The 16,570-nt window shown below is 38.0% G+C and overlaps 1 protein-coding gene across 5 annotated transcripts in view; it reads right to left on the minus strand.

Moving 5' to 3' along the window:
* Positions 1-24: 24 nt before the first annotated feature.
* The window catches only part of rasa3 (RAS p21 protein activator 3), a 39,755-nt gene continuing 23,209 nt past the window's right edge, over positions 25-16,570 (minus strand). For 2 of the 5 annotated variants that reach the window (XM_067405278.1, XM_067405282.1), the window contains 18 exons: positions 16,495-16,567; positions 15,804-15,877; positions 13,852-13,956; positions 13,596-13,773; positions 12,457-12,605; positions 12,272-12,386; positions 12,126-12,200; positions 11,694-11,817; positions 10,482-10,588; positions 10,312-10,389; positions 9,121-9,198; positions 8,964-9,037; positions 7,663-7,781; positions 6,241-6,323; positions 5,957-6,165; positions 5,563-5,666; positions 2,573-2,756; positions 25-2,472 (listed from right to left, as the gene is read on the minus strand). In XM_067405278.1, coding sequence (XP_067261379.1) covers positions 2,397-2,472; positions 2,573-2,756; positions 5,563-5,666; positions 5,957-6,165; positions 6,241-6,323; positions 7,663-7,781; positions 8,964-9,037; positions 9,121-9,198; positions 10,312-10,389; positions 10,482-10,588; positions 11,694-11,817; positions 12,126-12,200; positions 12,272-12,386; positions 12,457-12,605; positions 13,596-13,773; positions 13,852-13,956; positions 15,804-15,877; positions 16,495-16,567 — 2,005 coding nt within the window. In that variant the 3' untranslated portion in view covers positions 25-2,396. The remainder of the gene's footprint in view (positions 2,473-2,572; positions 2,757-5,562; positions 5,667-5,956; positions 6,166-6,240; positions 6,324-7,662; positions 7,782-8,963; positions 9,038-9,120; positions 9,199-10,311; positions 10,390-10,481; positions 10,589-11,693; positions 11,818-12,125; positions 12,201-12,271; positions 12,387-12,456; positions 12,606-13,595; positions 13,774-13,851; positions 13,957-15,803; positions 15,878-16,494; positions 16,568-16,570) is intronic. The other 3 variants (XM_067405281.1, XM_067405280.1, XM_067405279.1) reach the window with 3 other exon arrangements.

The following is a 16,570-nucleotide window of genomic DNA, read 5'->3' on the forward strand; positions in this document are numbered from 1 at the left end:
AGAATAAAGACTCAGACACGGATCTCTTTGCTATTGCCTTCATTTGGACAAAAGAAAGGTGCATCTCATTCACTCAGTTGGTCTGTACACACACCATTCTGGAGCTCCTTCATCAGTTACTGAACACATCAAGAACAGGAGAATTACTCACAAGTGACATTATTGCATACTTCATACTGTGCGTTTGGATTATTCTGAGTTTTTTTTTTCTTCACAAAAGCATTATTCTGTGATATAAAAATAAATAGCAATTCATTTGGGCTGGAAAACAGGGCTGAAATGATAAGCACTGAAACATGCATGACTGAAGGACGAACAGGAACTGTGTGTTAACAAAAATACAACACCATACAAACATCTGCGGACAGAAACGTGAATCTCCAGCGCATATTTCACCCCTAAATCATTAGAAAATAAGAAACTTGCAGGGTTAAATGCGTTAAATTATCGTCAAAATAATGTCAGAATGCTCACAAATGGCTTCGAGTTTCTTTAAAAACTAATATATATATATATTAATATTTGTGTGTTTATATATATATATATATATATATATATATATATATATATATATATATATATATATATATATAATATGTTAAAATATAATCGGTATTGGCCGATAAAAGCACATTTTTTGATAGCCGATAGTGAGAAAAAAAAAAAATATAGGTATAAGAGATGCACCAATATATCGGCCAATAATCGGTTTTGGCCAATAAAAACAAATATTCTTATAGCCGATAGTGTGAGGAAAAAAAAAAAAAAAAAAAAAAAAAAAAATATATATATATATATATATATATATATATATATTAGAGATGCACCGATATATCGGCCAATAATCGGTATCGACCGATAAAAGCTAATTTTCAATAGCCGACAGTGTGAAATATATATATATATATATATATATATATATATATTAGAGATGCACCGATATATCAGTCAATAATCGGTATCGGCCGATAAAAACAAATTTTCACTTTTTATAAAAACAGCCGGTAATCAGGGCCGATTTATCCTGTCAATCAAAAGACGGCCAGAAAATGCACTGAATTTGGGCTTTGTGTAAAGTAAATGATAAGAAACCAGTTTGATGTTCAATATTAACATTAATTATATTTATGAATAACATTGAGAAAGTTAAGAAATATCAATTTAATCTTCAGAATTTAGTTAATATATGTTAATATTAATTGGAGTAATGTGTTTGTTTATAACTGATACCAGTTACTCTGAAACAAGTTGATGAAATGGAGAGAATAAAGTTTTTCTTTGCATTTATTTCAAAATATAATGATTAATTATTATTCATAATGAAATTATCATTAATTTAAAAGAAGGTGTAAAAGGCAGAACCCCTAAATTATCGGCAGATATCACTCTGAATAATCGGCTATCGGTACCGGTGGAGAAATTTAGTATCGGTGCATCTCTAATATATATTATATATATACATATAAATATATATAGACACACACACACATTCACATTTAGTTCATTTAGCAGACACTTTTATCCAAATAATCTTAAATATATATATAATATTTATATATATTTATATATATTATTTTGATTTTAGGGTGAAATATGACCAGGACGTGTTCTTGACAGGTTTCATGAAATGCATCAAAATAATCACATCCATATCAAAAGTTTCTATAAAGATGGACTGGGAGTTATTATTCATTATTACTCAATAGAACACACTCATGCGCGCTCGCTTCATTTTCTCACACACACTCTCTCACACTCACACAATTTAAAACACGTTCCTACAGGACGTGAGACACAACAGAAAGTATAAAAACACAAAATCTCGTTCATGTGACGCTGAACACGACTGGACCCACAAACCGTGAGAAACTCGTTCAGTGTCACGCCACATGCTGGGATGAGGACGTCTGGCATGCTCCGACACACACGACACGACACGTTTCCCACAATGCAGCACTTCTTCAGCTGCTACCGAGAGGGTGAGTCAACACTGGACACGTCTGAACGGAGGGCAAGTGCAGGCAGAAACAGAGCAGAACATTTCTCATCATCTAGTTACACCAGTTAAAAACATCAGGTTCAGCCGAACATCTCAAAACCCTGTGAAAGCAAAGGATTGTGGTCCTGAAGACTTCGACTGGAATACTCCGTTTATAAAAACATCCACAACTAGAGGACGTCTCGCTGCCTTCTAGCTTAAAAACATCGGGAAATGTTAAAACGCGCTGCGAGGCGAAGCTACATCGTCCTCCGGAGCGCGCAACGCATAAAGTGCGCGGCCGACGCCGTTCAGCTGTCGGTTGGTTATCGTATAAAAACACCAGTTTTAGCTTTCGTCTGTGGCCGCCTTCCTGTCAATCACAACTGTTGCCGTGGAGACCGTGCAGTGGGAGTGGTCAGATGGAGTAGGTGGAGCTTTCTGACTGCTGCCGGATGTAGCACTGGAAGCTCTGATCGCCGATTGGATGTTCCCTGTAAACACAAACATGATGCATTGTAACGTAAAAGGGAAGTCTATTTCCTACTTTCTAAAGCTGCTTTGAAACGACGTGAAAAGCACTTGACTACTTACTGGCTTCCATACTTGGTTTTCCTGAACTTGTCGCGTTTGTACTGCATGTGCTGCTGCTCCAGTGTCTGTACGGCTGAGATGACGAGTCTCAGGGTTTTGTACGTCTCCTGCGGGTCGTCGATCACAAACGTGGAGTATTCCTCCTGCTCCGGGCCGTCGTACACGGACTTACTGCCACACGCCTCTGGATGGAGAGAAGAGACGCGTTACAGCACTGATGCATCACGTTTGCAACCTCATCATGCTTATTCTAATGTGCAGTAGACATCAGGGTCATGGGTTCGATTCCTGAGGGAATGCATGCACTGATAAAAATATAGCTGCAAGCATCAATTAAGGGGCACGATAAGTCATGCCAGCATGGCTGGGAGGGTCAGACCAACTGCATCAATGAGCAATTAAAGACATATTAAGATGACTGTAGGCAAAATGGCTGAAAAAGCATAAATACTCCTTCAGGGCATCGTGCCGATGACCCATACTGAGTTTCGTAACGATATGTTTATATTTCTCCAAATGGCCAATGCCATTTTCTATTTTTGCAAACTTATTTTGTGCAATAATTTGCACATTATTCGGGAACTGTTTGACAAGTCGACTTGAATTCTCAAACTTTTTGTTGCCATGGTCTGAAGATGACCTGGTTCAATTTGCATGGAAATTTGCATCATTCGACACGGCATGATGCCCTGAATATAACAACTTTTACGATTTTTGGGCAAACCATTCAGATCTCATAAGCAAAAAAAAGTATCTCCAGACCAGTAGGTGGTGCTGTGGTGAAACGCAGCATGTAGCCTCAGGTCATGCTTGTGATGACATGGACCAAGCTTGGTCTGAATACGATAAAGCTCTGCAGAGATACAGCCTTACGTCTATTTTTAATTAATTAATTTGTGTAATATTCAAGAAAGGTTTGACAAATTGACTTGAATTCCATAACTTTTTGTCGGCATGGTCTGAAGATGGTTAAATTTTCATGAAAATCAGACAAAGCATATAGGAGGAGTCCGAAAACAAGGTTTTTCGGAAAATTCAAAATAGCCGATATGGGAAAATTGGATATCATTCCACTGGCATGTCATTTTTTCATATCTCCAGACCAGTAGGTGGCGCTGCAGCAAAATTCAGCATGTAATGTCAGGTCATGCTTGTGATGACATGGACCAAGTATGATCTGAATATGATAAAGCGCTGCAGAGATACAGCCTTACGTCTATTTTTAATTAATTAATTTGTGTAATATTCAAGAAAGGTTTGACAAATTGACTTGAATTCCATAACTTTTGTCGGCATGGTCTGAAGATGGTTAAATTTTCATGAAAATCAGACAAATCATCTAGGAGGAGTCCGAAAAGAACGTTTTTCGGAAAATTCAAAATAGGGAAAATTGGATATCATTCCACTGGCATGTCATTTTTTCATATCTCCAGACCAGTAGGTGGCGCTGCAGCAAAATTCAGCATGTAATGTCAGGTCATGCTTGTGATGACACGGACCAAGTTTGGTCTGAATACGATAAAGCGCTGTGGAGATACAGCCTTACGTCTATTTTCGCAAATTTCTTTTGCGCATTATTCAAGAACGCTTTGACAAATCAACTCCATAACTTTTTGTCGCCATGGTCTGAAGATGATCTGGTTCAGTTTTCGTGAAATTTGGACAAAGTGTCTAGTAGGACTTCGAAAAAGTTTTTTTTTTTTCAGAAAAATTCAAAGTGGCGGAACCAGTGCTTCCCACACATAGACTTTATTTGGGTGGGCCGTCCCAGGTACAATAACGGCCGCCCAAGTATATTTGGAGGCGCATTTTACCTTTTATTATTTTTATCCTTTTATACTTTTATATCCACCCAAGATAAAAAAACCATCCGCGATCGATAAAATAGTTTCGTACCTGCTCGTTATGTGTGCGTCAGAACTGTTTACTCCTGCTGACATTCTCACATGTGCTGCATTTTGAAAAGTCACAAGGGGGCGCTGTTGTGCGTTCTACAAGCTCGTGCAACAGAGCTTCAGACTGCTTCAAAGTGATTCTCAATCAATGAAATGTCTACTTTATGGCCTTTATATAAAATGTTTTAGACGAGAATCTGAAGGATCAGCCGGCAATAGTACAGACATTTCACAATAAGAGTCCCGGTGTATTCCGGGCTTGTTTATAATTAAAAGTCACACGCTAAGTTTTTTCTTTTTCTTCTGGGCATTATTGGTATTTTGGTTACACAGTAAATCGTATTTAATTTGATTTCCATTTAATTCATAGTCAATTATTGTAGTCTCGCCCACAGGAAGAAAAGACTAAGAACATTATTTGACACATATATTATTCATTATATAAATTTTACTAGTAAAATCTGTGTCCCATTCACTGAAAGAGACACTATATGACAGCAAGGAGAACATAGGAAAAGGTGAACCATTTAAATGCTGTAATTTTGCATAATTTACAATGCATGATAGTGCATAATATTAGTAAGTAATTAAATGTAATAGTATGCTATGTAATTCAAATTAATTTAAAAAAATAAAAAAACTGTAAAAAAAATCACACATTATTTGTTTGTCACATGTAGCAGACAATTTCTGTGCTGTGGGTAATAGCAAGTATATTTCAAACCTGTGGGAAGCACTGGGCAGAACAAATTTCGTAACAGAATTTTGTTTCTAGCCCTTACGGTTCAAATGTTATTAGCAAAAATGAGTGAAATTTTGGACAGGTGGTGGTGCTAGAGAGATTGAGTTAGGGACTCCAAAATTGATGTGGTTAATATTGGACTATCAGTGTGCCAAACTTCCAGCAAGACTTCCATAGTGCAGGAAGAAGAAGAATAAGAACCTCAAAGATTACAATACGCCCTACTGACCTTCAGTGCTTGACCCCGAATGAATGAATGTATAACGAGAATGCTTGGATTAAAGTGTCTGCCTCATGCATGAATGCCAGCGTGACGGATCATGTGTGTATAGTGTGTGTTGTCTCTCGCTCACCCTGCATCTTCACGAGTTTGGACATGTAGGTGCTGTAGAGCGAGTAGATCCTCTCTGTCTCTCGGTCTCCATCCACGTCCAGCTGGATGTTGGCAGGAAGTCCCCTGAGCGACAGAACACAGACATGATGACATCACAGTATTTTCCAGCATGTTTTCAGCTGTTTTTTTAAATTAAAGCAAGTCTATTCTGCCGTTTTAAAAGTTGCTCGATTTGTTTTAGACTTTCCTACGACAAAAAAAAATCACTAGGGCAAAGAGACGCTGTTCACCAGCAGCCAATGAGCTGGCTTTATGCAAATTAGTTATAAACCTCCACAGGTTTGAGACTGGAATTACTGACGACTCGTTCGCTTCTTTCTTTTGGGAGACAAAAAAACGGATTCGGGACTCACCCCGTGCAGGGCGTACAGCCGGGCGCCGCGTCCGCCGACAGCTTGCAGCAGAGCCAGTGTCCGTTGAGGTAGGCCGACGGGTGGTACGTGCTCAGACGCTTGCGGTTACACTGACTGACCTTGGTCAGGATGTCGATCCAGTCGCGGGCCTCCACGCAGTTATTGGCTTGGATGTAGAGCGCCCTCTCTGGCTGGATGACCTGGAACATCTGGAGGAACAAGAAGAATCACGGATGCTGCATACACACACAAATCAAATCTGAATCTGAAAGAGTTCCTCTTACGTTCTTCATTTTGAAGGACTCTTCCTCTAGTCTCTCCACAGCCAGGATGTTTTCTATAGGGATGCTGCACAGAGCGCCCTCTCCTGGACACAACAACAGACACACATCAGCACTGAAGAACACACGAAACTCATCAATGACCAACACAAACTGGACTGGATGGATGGATGGATTTATAAACGGCGAATAGACAGGAAAATCTTTGAATTATTAGTGCATGTCAGTGTTTTCTGCTTCATATTTTTGTGGAAACCGTGATACATTTTATTTTTCAGGATGTTTTGATGGGTGGAAAGTTCAAAAGAACATTATAAATGTCTTTACTGTCACTTTTGATAAATTTAATGCGTCCTTAATTGATAAAAGTATTAAAATGACCCCAAACTTTTGAACTGTACTGTATGTTTTGTGTTTTTTTTTTTAATTCATGAAAACATAAATAGTCATAATGGTTGACCAAAGTGGTGATGCATTGAACATCTGGAATATTTGCCATTATTTCTGTCGACCAATGAGCAACTTCATGTGAAATTACTATTAATTGTTTTCTTTTAATATCTTGTGAAAGAGAGAATCAGTGTTTTTCACACTAGATTTTTGTGGAAACCGTTTTTTATTTTTCCGAATGTTTTGATGAATAGAAAGTTCAAAAGAACAGCATTTATTTAAAAAAAAATCTTTTCTAACATTATAAATGTCTTTACTGTCACTTTTGATACATTTAATGCATCTTTAATGAATAAAAGTCTTTAAAAAAAACACTCCAAATGACTCCAAACTTTTGAACTGTACAGATTAATTTTTTTTAGTGTTTTTTTTTTAAATTCATGACAACATAAATATGCATCGAACATCTGGAATATTTGCCATTATTTCTGTCGACCAATGAGCACTTCATGTGAAATTACTATTAATTGTTTTCTTTTAATAACTTATGAAAGAGAGAATCAGTGTTTTTCACACTATATTTTTGTGGAAACCGTGATACATTTTATTTTTCCGAATGTTTTGATGAATAGAAAGTTCAAAATAACAGCATTTATTTAAAATAAAATCTTTTCTAACATTATAAATGCCTTTACTGTCACTTTTGATACATTTAATGCATCCTTAATGAATAAAAGTATTTAAAAAAAACTCAAAATGACTCCAAACCTTTGAACTGTACTGTATGTTTTGTGTGTTTTTTTCAATTAATGACAACATAAATATGCATCGAACATCTGGAATATTTGCCATTATTTCTGTCGACCGATGAGCACTTCATGTGAAATGACTATTTATTGTTTTCTTTTAATAACTCGTGCATCAAAGAGAATCAGTGTTTTTGGACTGCTATTCAGCAATGTTGATGCTCTGTTGATGATCAGATCACAGACGAACAGACGCCTCACACACCTGTAATGAGAGTTTGGGACAAACCTTTTGCGTTACCTTTGGTTTTATGGTAGGTGAACTCGTGGTTCGTGAGGCGGAACCATCTCTTCTTGAAGTTCTTCAGACCGAAGCGGTTTCGCCCTTGAGCTCGTTTGATCATGAACCTGGAAGGTCAGAGCAGAAAAACCCTTCAGAAACTCAAACTCCCTCCAGTCTAAATCACTGATTCACATTCCTAGCTAACAGGGAACGTTCTGGGAAGGTTATCTCAAGGTTACAAACAAACGTTATTCCAGTGAGCATTTGTTCAAAGTTATCCGGTCTTTAATAATGTTCTCAGAACGTTAACACAAAAACATTATTTATACATTGTTCACTGAATGTTTTAGTTGAACGTTCATCTGACGTTTTTTTAAATGTTTCAATTTAAAACGTTTCGATAACGTTTGCAGAGTGATAAAATGGAACGTTCACATAACCAAGAAAAATGTTTTTAAAACATTTAAATATCTCAATTGATGGGCAAATAAACTTTTGCAATAAAAATGACATAAAATGTACTTTTACTAAAACATGTCTAAAAACAAAACAGACAAAAACACAAATTCAAAATATAATAGTGTCTCGCAACAGTGAGATTTACAGCAAATATTTCTCATCAGATGATCTAAGCTGCTCTGCGTTCATTTATATCTCTGGACTCTTACTGGATGACGACTAGTGACTCGTTTGAGTCTGATTTGTTGGATCAAGTTCAGTCACATGTTCTCTGAAGCAGCAATGATCAGTCTTGTTCTCTGTCTCAGTTTGCATCTATCTGTCATCTGCTCTCTAAACATCAGACGAGCACTAGAAAGGGTCTGTGTGTCACTCAAGGCCTCGATAGACTTGAATGAACTGCTGTGACTTAATTTAGAACAAAATCAGGCCAAAAGGAAGTTCGTTTGGAGTTTGAAACAGCTTTCTGGAAAAGTTCACTCTGGTTGCTAAACACCTGTGAACTCCCATTGGCCTGTGGTGATGATATCATAGGTGGGTGTGGCTCTGTGCCCACTATAATCGGGAAGGGAGAGTCCAGCAGGAACATCACGACTAGAACTATTCTAATTCGGTCTCAGATGCTGGGGAGGGTCAGGAGGTCACGTATTAAGGGTCAAAGGTCACAACGGCATCTTACCTGCCAGAGCCCTTGGCATCAAACCTCTTAATAACGAGTTTAACGCTCCTGCGTCCAGCAGAGAAACACAAACACACACACACATGCTGATTCGTCCTCACACTGATAAAGCCTCTGTGACACGTGACGGCCGTATGAGCCGTATGATTGGACCATGAGCGTCTCTCACCCTTCCTTCAGCATGATGGGCGTCTCGATGCTCTTCTGATCCCAGCGAGCCGAGGACGATATCAGATCCAGGAACTATGACACAGAGCACGCACAGCTCACGTCAGAACACGCTGACACAGAGATATACGAGATAAATGATGTGTAGATGTACTCACGTTCTTCACTGCGTCAGCGTACTTTTGTTCATTGAAGTAGTCGTAGAATGCGGCCATGTAGGACTCTTTGAAATTGGCCTGTAACGGCGAGAAGAGAAATATGTTCTAAGAACGTTCCCATTAAGTTATGAAAAACACTTTTAAATGTTTGTTTTGAACATTAAGAGAACATTCCATTTTGCAAACATTATATGAATGTTACTTTTGAGTGTTCTCTGAATGTGCTGAAACAAGAAGTATCATTTAAAAAATGTTAGATGCACGTCCAACTGAAACGTTTGAGTTCTTATGTTATTGATCAGAATATCAGTCTGCATGTCACCATCACTACATTTAAATGGGTTATAAAGAATAAAAAGCATTGAATTTACTACCTAAATGCTTTTTATTAAAATGAAAATATCATGCATATACATTTTTTGTGCAAAACAAACGTGTTATGCGCAACATTACCTGCTTTTAAAAATAATGGTTTGATCTTTAGAGTTATTATTGTTCACTAAAACTATTAAAAATAATTTTCGATAAGTGAAATCAAGCTGAAATGAAATAAAATTAATTTTAGATGAAAAACTAAAAAAAGAAAAGAAAAAAAAAGTCAGCCATAAAAAACTGAAAAAAGTTTTAAATATTAAAATGAATAAAACTTAAAAAATAAAATTTATTAATTAAATCTATATAGAAATATAAAAAAGTAATAAAAATGTCAAAAGCACATAAAAAATTATTAAAAATAAGACTGAAAGAAAAATGTATTCATTCAAATGTATTTAGAAATATACAAAACACAAACTAATGAAAAGGCCAAAAGCACATGACAAAATACCTAAAACTTAAAGTTTTAAAGATTAAAAATTACTAAAACTTAAAGTAGCATTTATACATTTAAGATATAGAAATATTTACAAACAAAAAACTAATAAAAATCTAAAAATTACTAAAGCTATTTTTTTTTTTTAATATATATATATGATATTGTAATAGTATTTAAATGACACAAAATTAACACTGGATCTTTCAGAGACATCATAACGCTTTCTCTTACAGTACTTATGAGTATTTCATTATAGTTAGAATGTTTTAATGTTATAATGTTATATGAATAATTCTATATATTACATTATATTATATTATAAATAATGTATCACTTTAGGATGTGTAACTGTAAATAATTATTGCGAGCACACTTACAGATTTGGACTTGGCCAGACTTCCCAGAGTTTGGATGGTTTTGGAAATGAGCGTCAGCGTCCGAGATGTGCACGGATCCTTTACGCAGACAACAAGAGACAAAACTGATAAACATCAAGCATCAGATCACGACGAAAAACTGAGCGTGTGCGGGAGGGCGTGGTACACACCGGGTGATGCGGCCGCAGGTGGAAGAGGCTCGGTGACAGGATGGCAGGAGCAAAGAAGCGCAGGAAGATGAAACTACTGACGGCTGTGTACCGCACGTCCGGATCGACTGCAAAAACACACAGCACAGCATCATCAGAAGGGACACTCAATTAAGACTGTGACAAATAATAAATAATATGTTCTCAGAATGTTTTGATAACGTTTCCATTAACATTATTTCTGAATGTTCTCAGAACGTTCAAAACATTGTTTTTTCTAATGTCTACTGTTAAGGGTACAATCCATTTTTCAAACATTATGGGAACGTTAGTTTTGAGTGTTCTCTCAAAATTCCGAACATCTGAAACATTTCAGGAAAAAAACATTCCATGAATGATGTATAAATAGAATTTTTTAATGTTTTGAGAACAATATTAAAGACCAGATAACTTTGAATGAACGTTCAATTAACGTTCTAGGAAGAACGTTTGTTCATACTTTGAGAGGTTTGAGAACAAGCCATTCCTGTCCTCTGCAGTACTGATCTGTGATCAGGAGGTGGCAGTATAACACTGACAGGTAAACACAGCAGAAAGCTGTGGAGTATTCTGGAGAAAAAACACGAATGCCTGAGTCGACAGTACAGCTATTACTGCTAACGACAGCCTGAGAAACACTTCAGTGAAATCTGACATCTTAATGTTTATCAGCTGCTGTTAAACTACTTTCAAAACCACAAATGAAAGATTTCTGGTGTCGTCTTGCAGCATCTGAGAGGCGAAAATGATTTCACATTTCATATCATTTCACTAAGCTTGAGCTTTGTTCAAACTCCTTTAAAGCTCTTTCTATTGATTCTAACTGCATTAATCCCCAGCTGACAGAAAACGTTCTGGCAAGGTTCTCTCAAAGTTATTAAGAAACGTTCTTCCAGTAATGTTAAAAGAACGTTCGTTCAAAGTTATCTGGTCTTTAAACACAAAATTCATGGAACGTTTTTTCTGAAAGGTTTTAGTTGGACGTTCATCTAATGTTTTTTAAATGTTACTACTTGTTTCAGAACGTTCAGAGAACATTCAAAAGTAACGTTCCCATAATGTTGGAAGTGCTTTTGGGAAATGCAGCCCTGGACATTTTTAACATTTTGAGAACATTCAGAAATAACATTTTCACAACTTAACATGAATGTTAGCGAAACGTTCTTAGAACATATGTTTGTTGTGAGCGTTTACCTTGAAAGCGTGACGCCGCAGACTCTCGCAGCGAGAAGAAGATGTCACACATGACCGTCGGGCAGCTGACACCCGAGCTGGTGATGGCGTTGAAGATCCGGTCGACGTACTGACGCAGGTTTTCCTGAAGAGACAATAACGGACAAGCCGTGACACCAGTGCAAGATCAATCGATCGAAACTGCAGTGTTTATTCTAAATGTCTTAAATTCATAATCTTGAATCAGAATATCTTCTTTGATGATGAGGGCGGGGCAATCTGTCACTCACATGAGATCCACCAATAGCAAACTACAACCATCCAATCAACAAACTCAAGCCGCGCCCTACATTTGTTCTTGTTTGCGAAGCGTTTCACTCGGATATATAGCACAATAGAGAAGAAAAGACAAATGACGAGTTTATTCACCAAAGCAAAAGCAAACAGACTCACCCTGTTTGTGTCCAAGTTCTCCGACTCCTTCAGCTTGACGGGGTCGATCTCGCACGGTTTGTGGTCGGCGCAGATCTACACACAAACAACACGGTGAACGCAGCGCTCCTGAGTTATAACGCAGGAGAGGCTGAGAGGAGACTCACCTCATCAATGATGGGCTTGAGCGTGACACGCAGGTAATGCATCCCCGCCAGCTTCATGGTCTCATCGATGCATTTCGACGTGAGCGAGTTTCCCCGGAATATAGTGTTGGGATCCCTGCGGAGACAAGAGGAAGGTGAGGAACGAGTCGAGACGTCTGAAGGCAGATGAAGTGTGTTTTACTCACTGTGTGCGGTTGATCTCTGCGTGTGCGATGGCACTGAGGAAAGGCACGATCTTGCCGTAGTGCAGGAAGAGTCGCACCAGCGGGACGGCCGCCTCCTGCTTCTCACGGCACGCCTCGCCCAAGATATGAGCCGCCGACGCCGAGACGGGCTGTAGAGAGAAGCACTGCGATTGATCAATAGTGACAAATTAGATTAATTTGTGCATTATCGATTTGACTGCACCGACACTATTAGATAACTGAATTGATCTGAAAAAGACACTTTTGTGTTTTTAGAGCAGCTTAAAGGATTAGTTCACTATCAAATTAAAATTTCCTGATAATTTACTCTCCTCCATGTCATCCAAGATGTTCATGTCTTTCTTTCTTCAGTTGAAAAGAAATGAAGGTTTTTGATGAAAACATTCCAGGATTTTTCTCCATATAATGGACTTCACTGGGGTTAAAGGTCAAAATTACAGTTTACAGCGATCCAAGACAAGAAATAAGGGTCTTATCTAGAGAAAGCATTGCTTATTTTCTAAAAAAATTAAAATTATATACGTTTTAACCATAAATGCTCATCTTGAACTAGCTCTCTTCTTCTTCTCTATTTGAATTCTGGCAGTGTAGACACTGCTAAGAGTATTACTGCCCTCCACAGGTCAAAGTTTGAACTAAATTGTCATATACAATATGCTAGTGCAAGTATATAACAATTAGTTCAAACTTTGACCTGAAGAGGGCAGTAATACACTTAGCAGCATCATTGAAGTCCACTATATGGAGAATAATCCTGGAATGTTTTCTTTAAAAACCTTCATTTCTTTTCGACTGAAGAAAGAAAGACATGAACATCTTGGATGACATGAGGGTGAGTAAATTATCAGGAAAATTTTATTTGAAAGTGAACTAATCCTTTAAAGCTGAATTCATGCTTAAAACAATCTGTCAGTGGAGTCAGAAACATAATCTTAATTATTCAAAGGAAAAACAAGATTATTTTTCGGACCCCATTGGCAGATATTTGTTTTGTTTTAAGCGTAAAGTCACTTTTTTGATTGTGTTTTGATTTAAGTTTAGATGTTTGTATTGGAAAACAAGTCAGAAATACTGAGGAAGAGCATCATTGTTTAGTCAGTCCAAACCCCCAGACACACCTTTGCCTTGACCTCACTGACCTCGACGTGCGCCGAGTGCAGCAGCAGGTCACGGAGCGGGTTATAATGCTCCGTGGGGAACACGTGGTCCTCCGTGTAAACGATGTTGAGCCGTAACGAGCCCAGCTCATCAGCCTTCACCGATTTATGTCCATTATCTCTGGGCTGTAGGAAGTACCTGAAAGAGAGCAGAGGATGAGCTCCTGCCCTGGAAACACGAGCGGCTCACACAGAACACGCGTGACGAGGCTCGTACCATGCGTCATGAACACCCGACTGTCCCAGCACCTTCAGCTGCACCCGTACCTCTCCCAGAAACTCGTCTCCGAACTTCAGATTGCTGGCGTTCCACAGGTCCACCCTGAGAAGAGAGTCTGCGCTCACATTACTGGACTCAGAGCGTTCATTAAAGTAAAGATGAAATCAAATTAAATAATAATATTAAACTAGAGGGGTAAAGTTTGTGTTGGCTTGATAAAGTCAGGTCTGAAAGTTTAAAATAACTTTGAAAAGCTTGAAATTTGAAGGTCTTACTTGCAGAAAGTATTTGTTTTTGTTATTAGCATGATAGCATGTTTCAGCATTATTAGCATTTTGCTAGCATGATTTAGCATGTTGATAGCATTTTTTAACATTTTGCTACCATAATTAAACAAACTACTAACATGTTGCTTGTATGATTTAACATGTTGTTAGCATGAACTAGCCTGTTGCTAGCATGATTTAGCTCATTGCTAGCATGTTTTAACATGTAGCTACCATTATCCAACACCCTGCTAGCATGCTGCTTGTATGATTTAACATGTTGTTAGCATTAATTAACATGTTGCTAGCATATTAGCATGATTTAACATAACATGTTTCAGCATTATTAGCATTTTGTGCTAACATGTTGTTAACATGTTTTAACATATTGTTACTATGATTATTATGTTGTTAGCATGATTTAGCACATTTCTAGCATGTTATAACATGTTGTTAACACGATTAGCATGTGTCTAGCATGATTTCACACATTGTCAATATGACTTAACATTATTTAGCATGATTAGCATTTTGCTAGCATGTTTTAATACGTTGCTACAATGATTCAACAAACTACTAGCATGTTGTTTGTATGATTTAACATGTTGTTAGCATTATTAGCAGTTGGCTAACATGTTAACATGATTTAACACGTTGATAACATGTTTTAGCATGATTAACATTTTATTACCATGATTTAACATGTTGCTAGCATTTTATAACATGATTAGGCATGTTTCCAGCATGATTTAACACATTGCTAGCATGAGTTAACATGTTTTGGCAAGATTAGCATTTTGGTAGCATGTTTTAACACATTGCTGACATGTTTTAACATGTTGCTAACATGATTACCATGTTGTTAACATGTTGCTACCATGATCTAACATATTGCTAACATGAGTTAGCATTATTAGCATATTGTTAGCATGATTTAACACATTGCTACTTTGTTATAACATGTTGCCAGCATGCTTTAACACATTGTTAACATGAGTTAGCATAATTACCATGTTTTGCTAGCATGATTAGCATGTTACTCTCACTGCGTACAGATTACAAAACAACAACTCTTTTCTCTCAGTGTCTGAAACGCTTCGATCAAGGATTCGGTCTCTCTAAACCCCGCCTTTCTGAGAGCTGCTCTGCTCTGATTGGCCAAAAACCAGACGCTCATTATCATATCTGAATCTCAGCTCTTGATTCACAGTGATACGAACAGTAACGATGGCGTCGGTTTTACCGTATCAATCTCAGCAGAAAACAACATCTTCTCGCCACGAACAACACGAACCAAACTCTTCCAGTCTCAGACTACAGTGATTGAGGGCGGGGCAAAGAGACGCTGTTCAGCCAATGAAGACCAGAGGCTGGCATTATGCAAATGAGTTACAAACCTATGCAGTTTCAGCAGGAAGTGAGACTGAAATTGCTGACGACTCGTTTCAGTTCAGAATCACTTCTTCCTTTTAGGAGACAAAAACTCAATTTATCTGCACTTTGGTCTTTGAAACTTTTTATTTACGTTTTACATGAAAGGCAATATCCGAAAATCATAATAGGGGCAGTTGCTGCAAGTGTGACTCGTAAACACAGACCATGATGCACCATGGGAAGTTTATACACTAACACACTCAGTTACGTCACTGGTTCAGTGTAAACTTCTGAGAATCACACACTCACTTGAGCGCCAGCTTGTCCACGTCGTCCTCCTCCACGTCGAACTGTCGTTTGGTGTAGCTCAGCGGTTTGGTCACCTGTGTGATGAAACAGGACACATGACACACCTGAGACGTGCCTCTGCACATATAAGACGAGGTAACGTCTGTCTGAAACACAGCAAACCACTTGACTAATCCGCGAATAACGTGTGTTTGATGATACGGAGTTATATTTGCACTGATGATGATAATAATGTGTGTGTCCAGTGTGGGTGGGAAAGACCGCGAGGGCTGCGAGATAAATGGAGCGGATTGTGTGTCTCACAATCAATCACACTCTTGTCTCGTCGTCCTCTGGGACGCGTTTGTGTGTGTGCGTGACTCATCCAGTCCAGAGCCGAGGACAGAGAGAAAACAGCTGTCACGTCTGATAACACGAGCGGCTGTCGTCTGAACGCTAAAATACTGGCATTATGTAGAGAGAGATGTGTGTGGAGGGTGTGAGAAGTGTTAAAGTGAGAAACCACAATCCATGAGTATAAACACCTGAAACCTCATTGATTAAACTTTCAATCTGAAACATCATTGACGCTCTCATCACTCATCTCAAGACTTTACTGAAAATAAATCACACTTTCACTGTGTAGATTCTTTATGCGTACATGTTTGATGCGCACATAAACAAGTGTGTTATTATGTTGACGTGCAGATACCTCAAAGAAGAAGACCTCGTCAAACTGAGGATTGTTGGTTTTCCGCTTGACCTTCGTCTTCTTGGCCTCTGACCTG

The sequence above is a fragment of the Chanodichthys erythropterus genome, chromosome 12 (assembly GCF_024489055.1).
Source record: "Chanodichthys erythropterus isolate Z2021 chromosome 12, ASM2448905v1, whole genome shotgun sequence".
NCBI classification, from domain to species: domain Eukaryota; kingdom Metazoa; phylum Chordata; class Actinopteri; order Cypriniformes; family Xenocyprididae; genus Chanodichthys; species Chanodichthys erythropterus.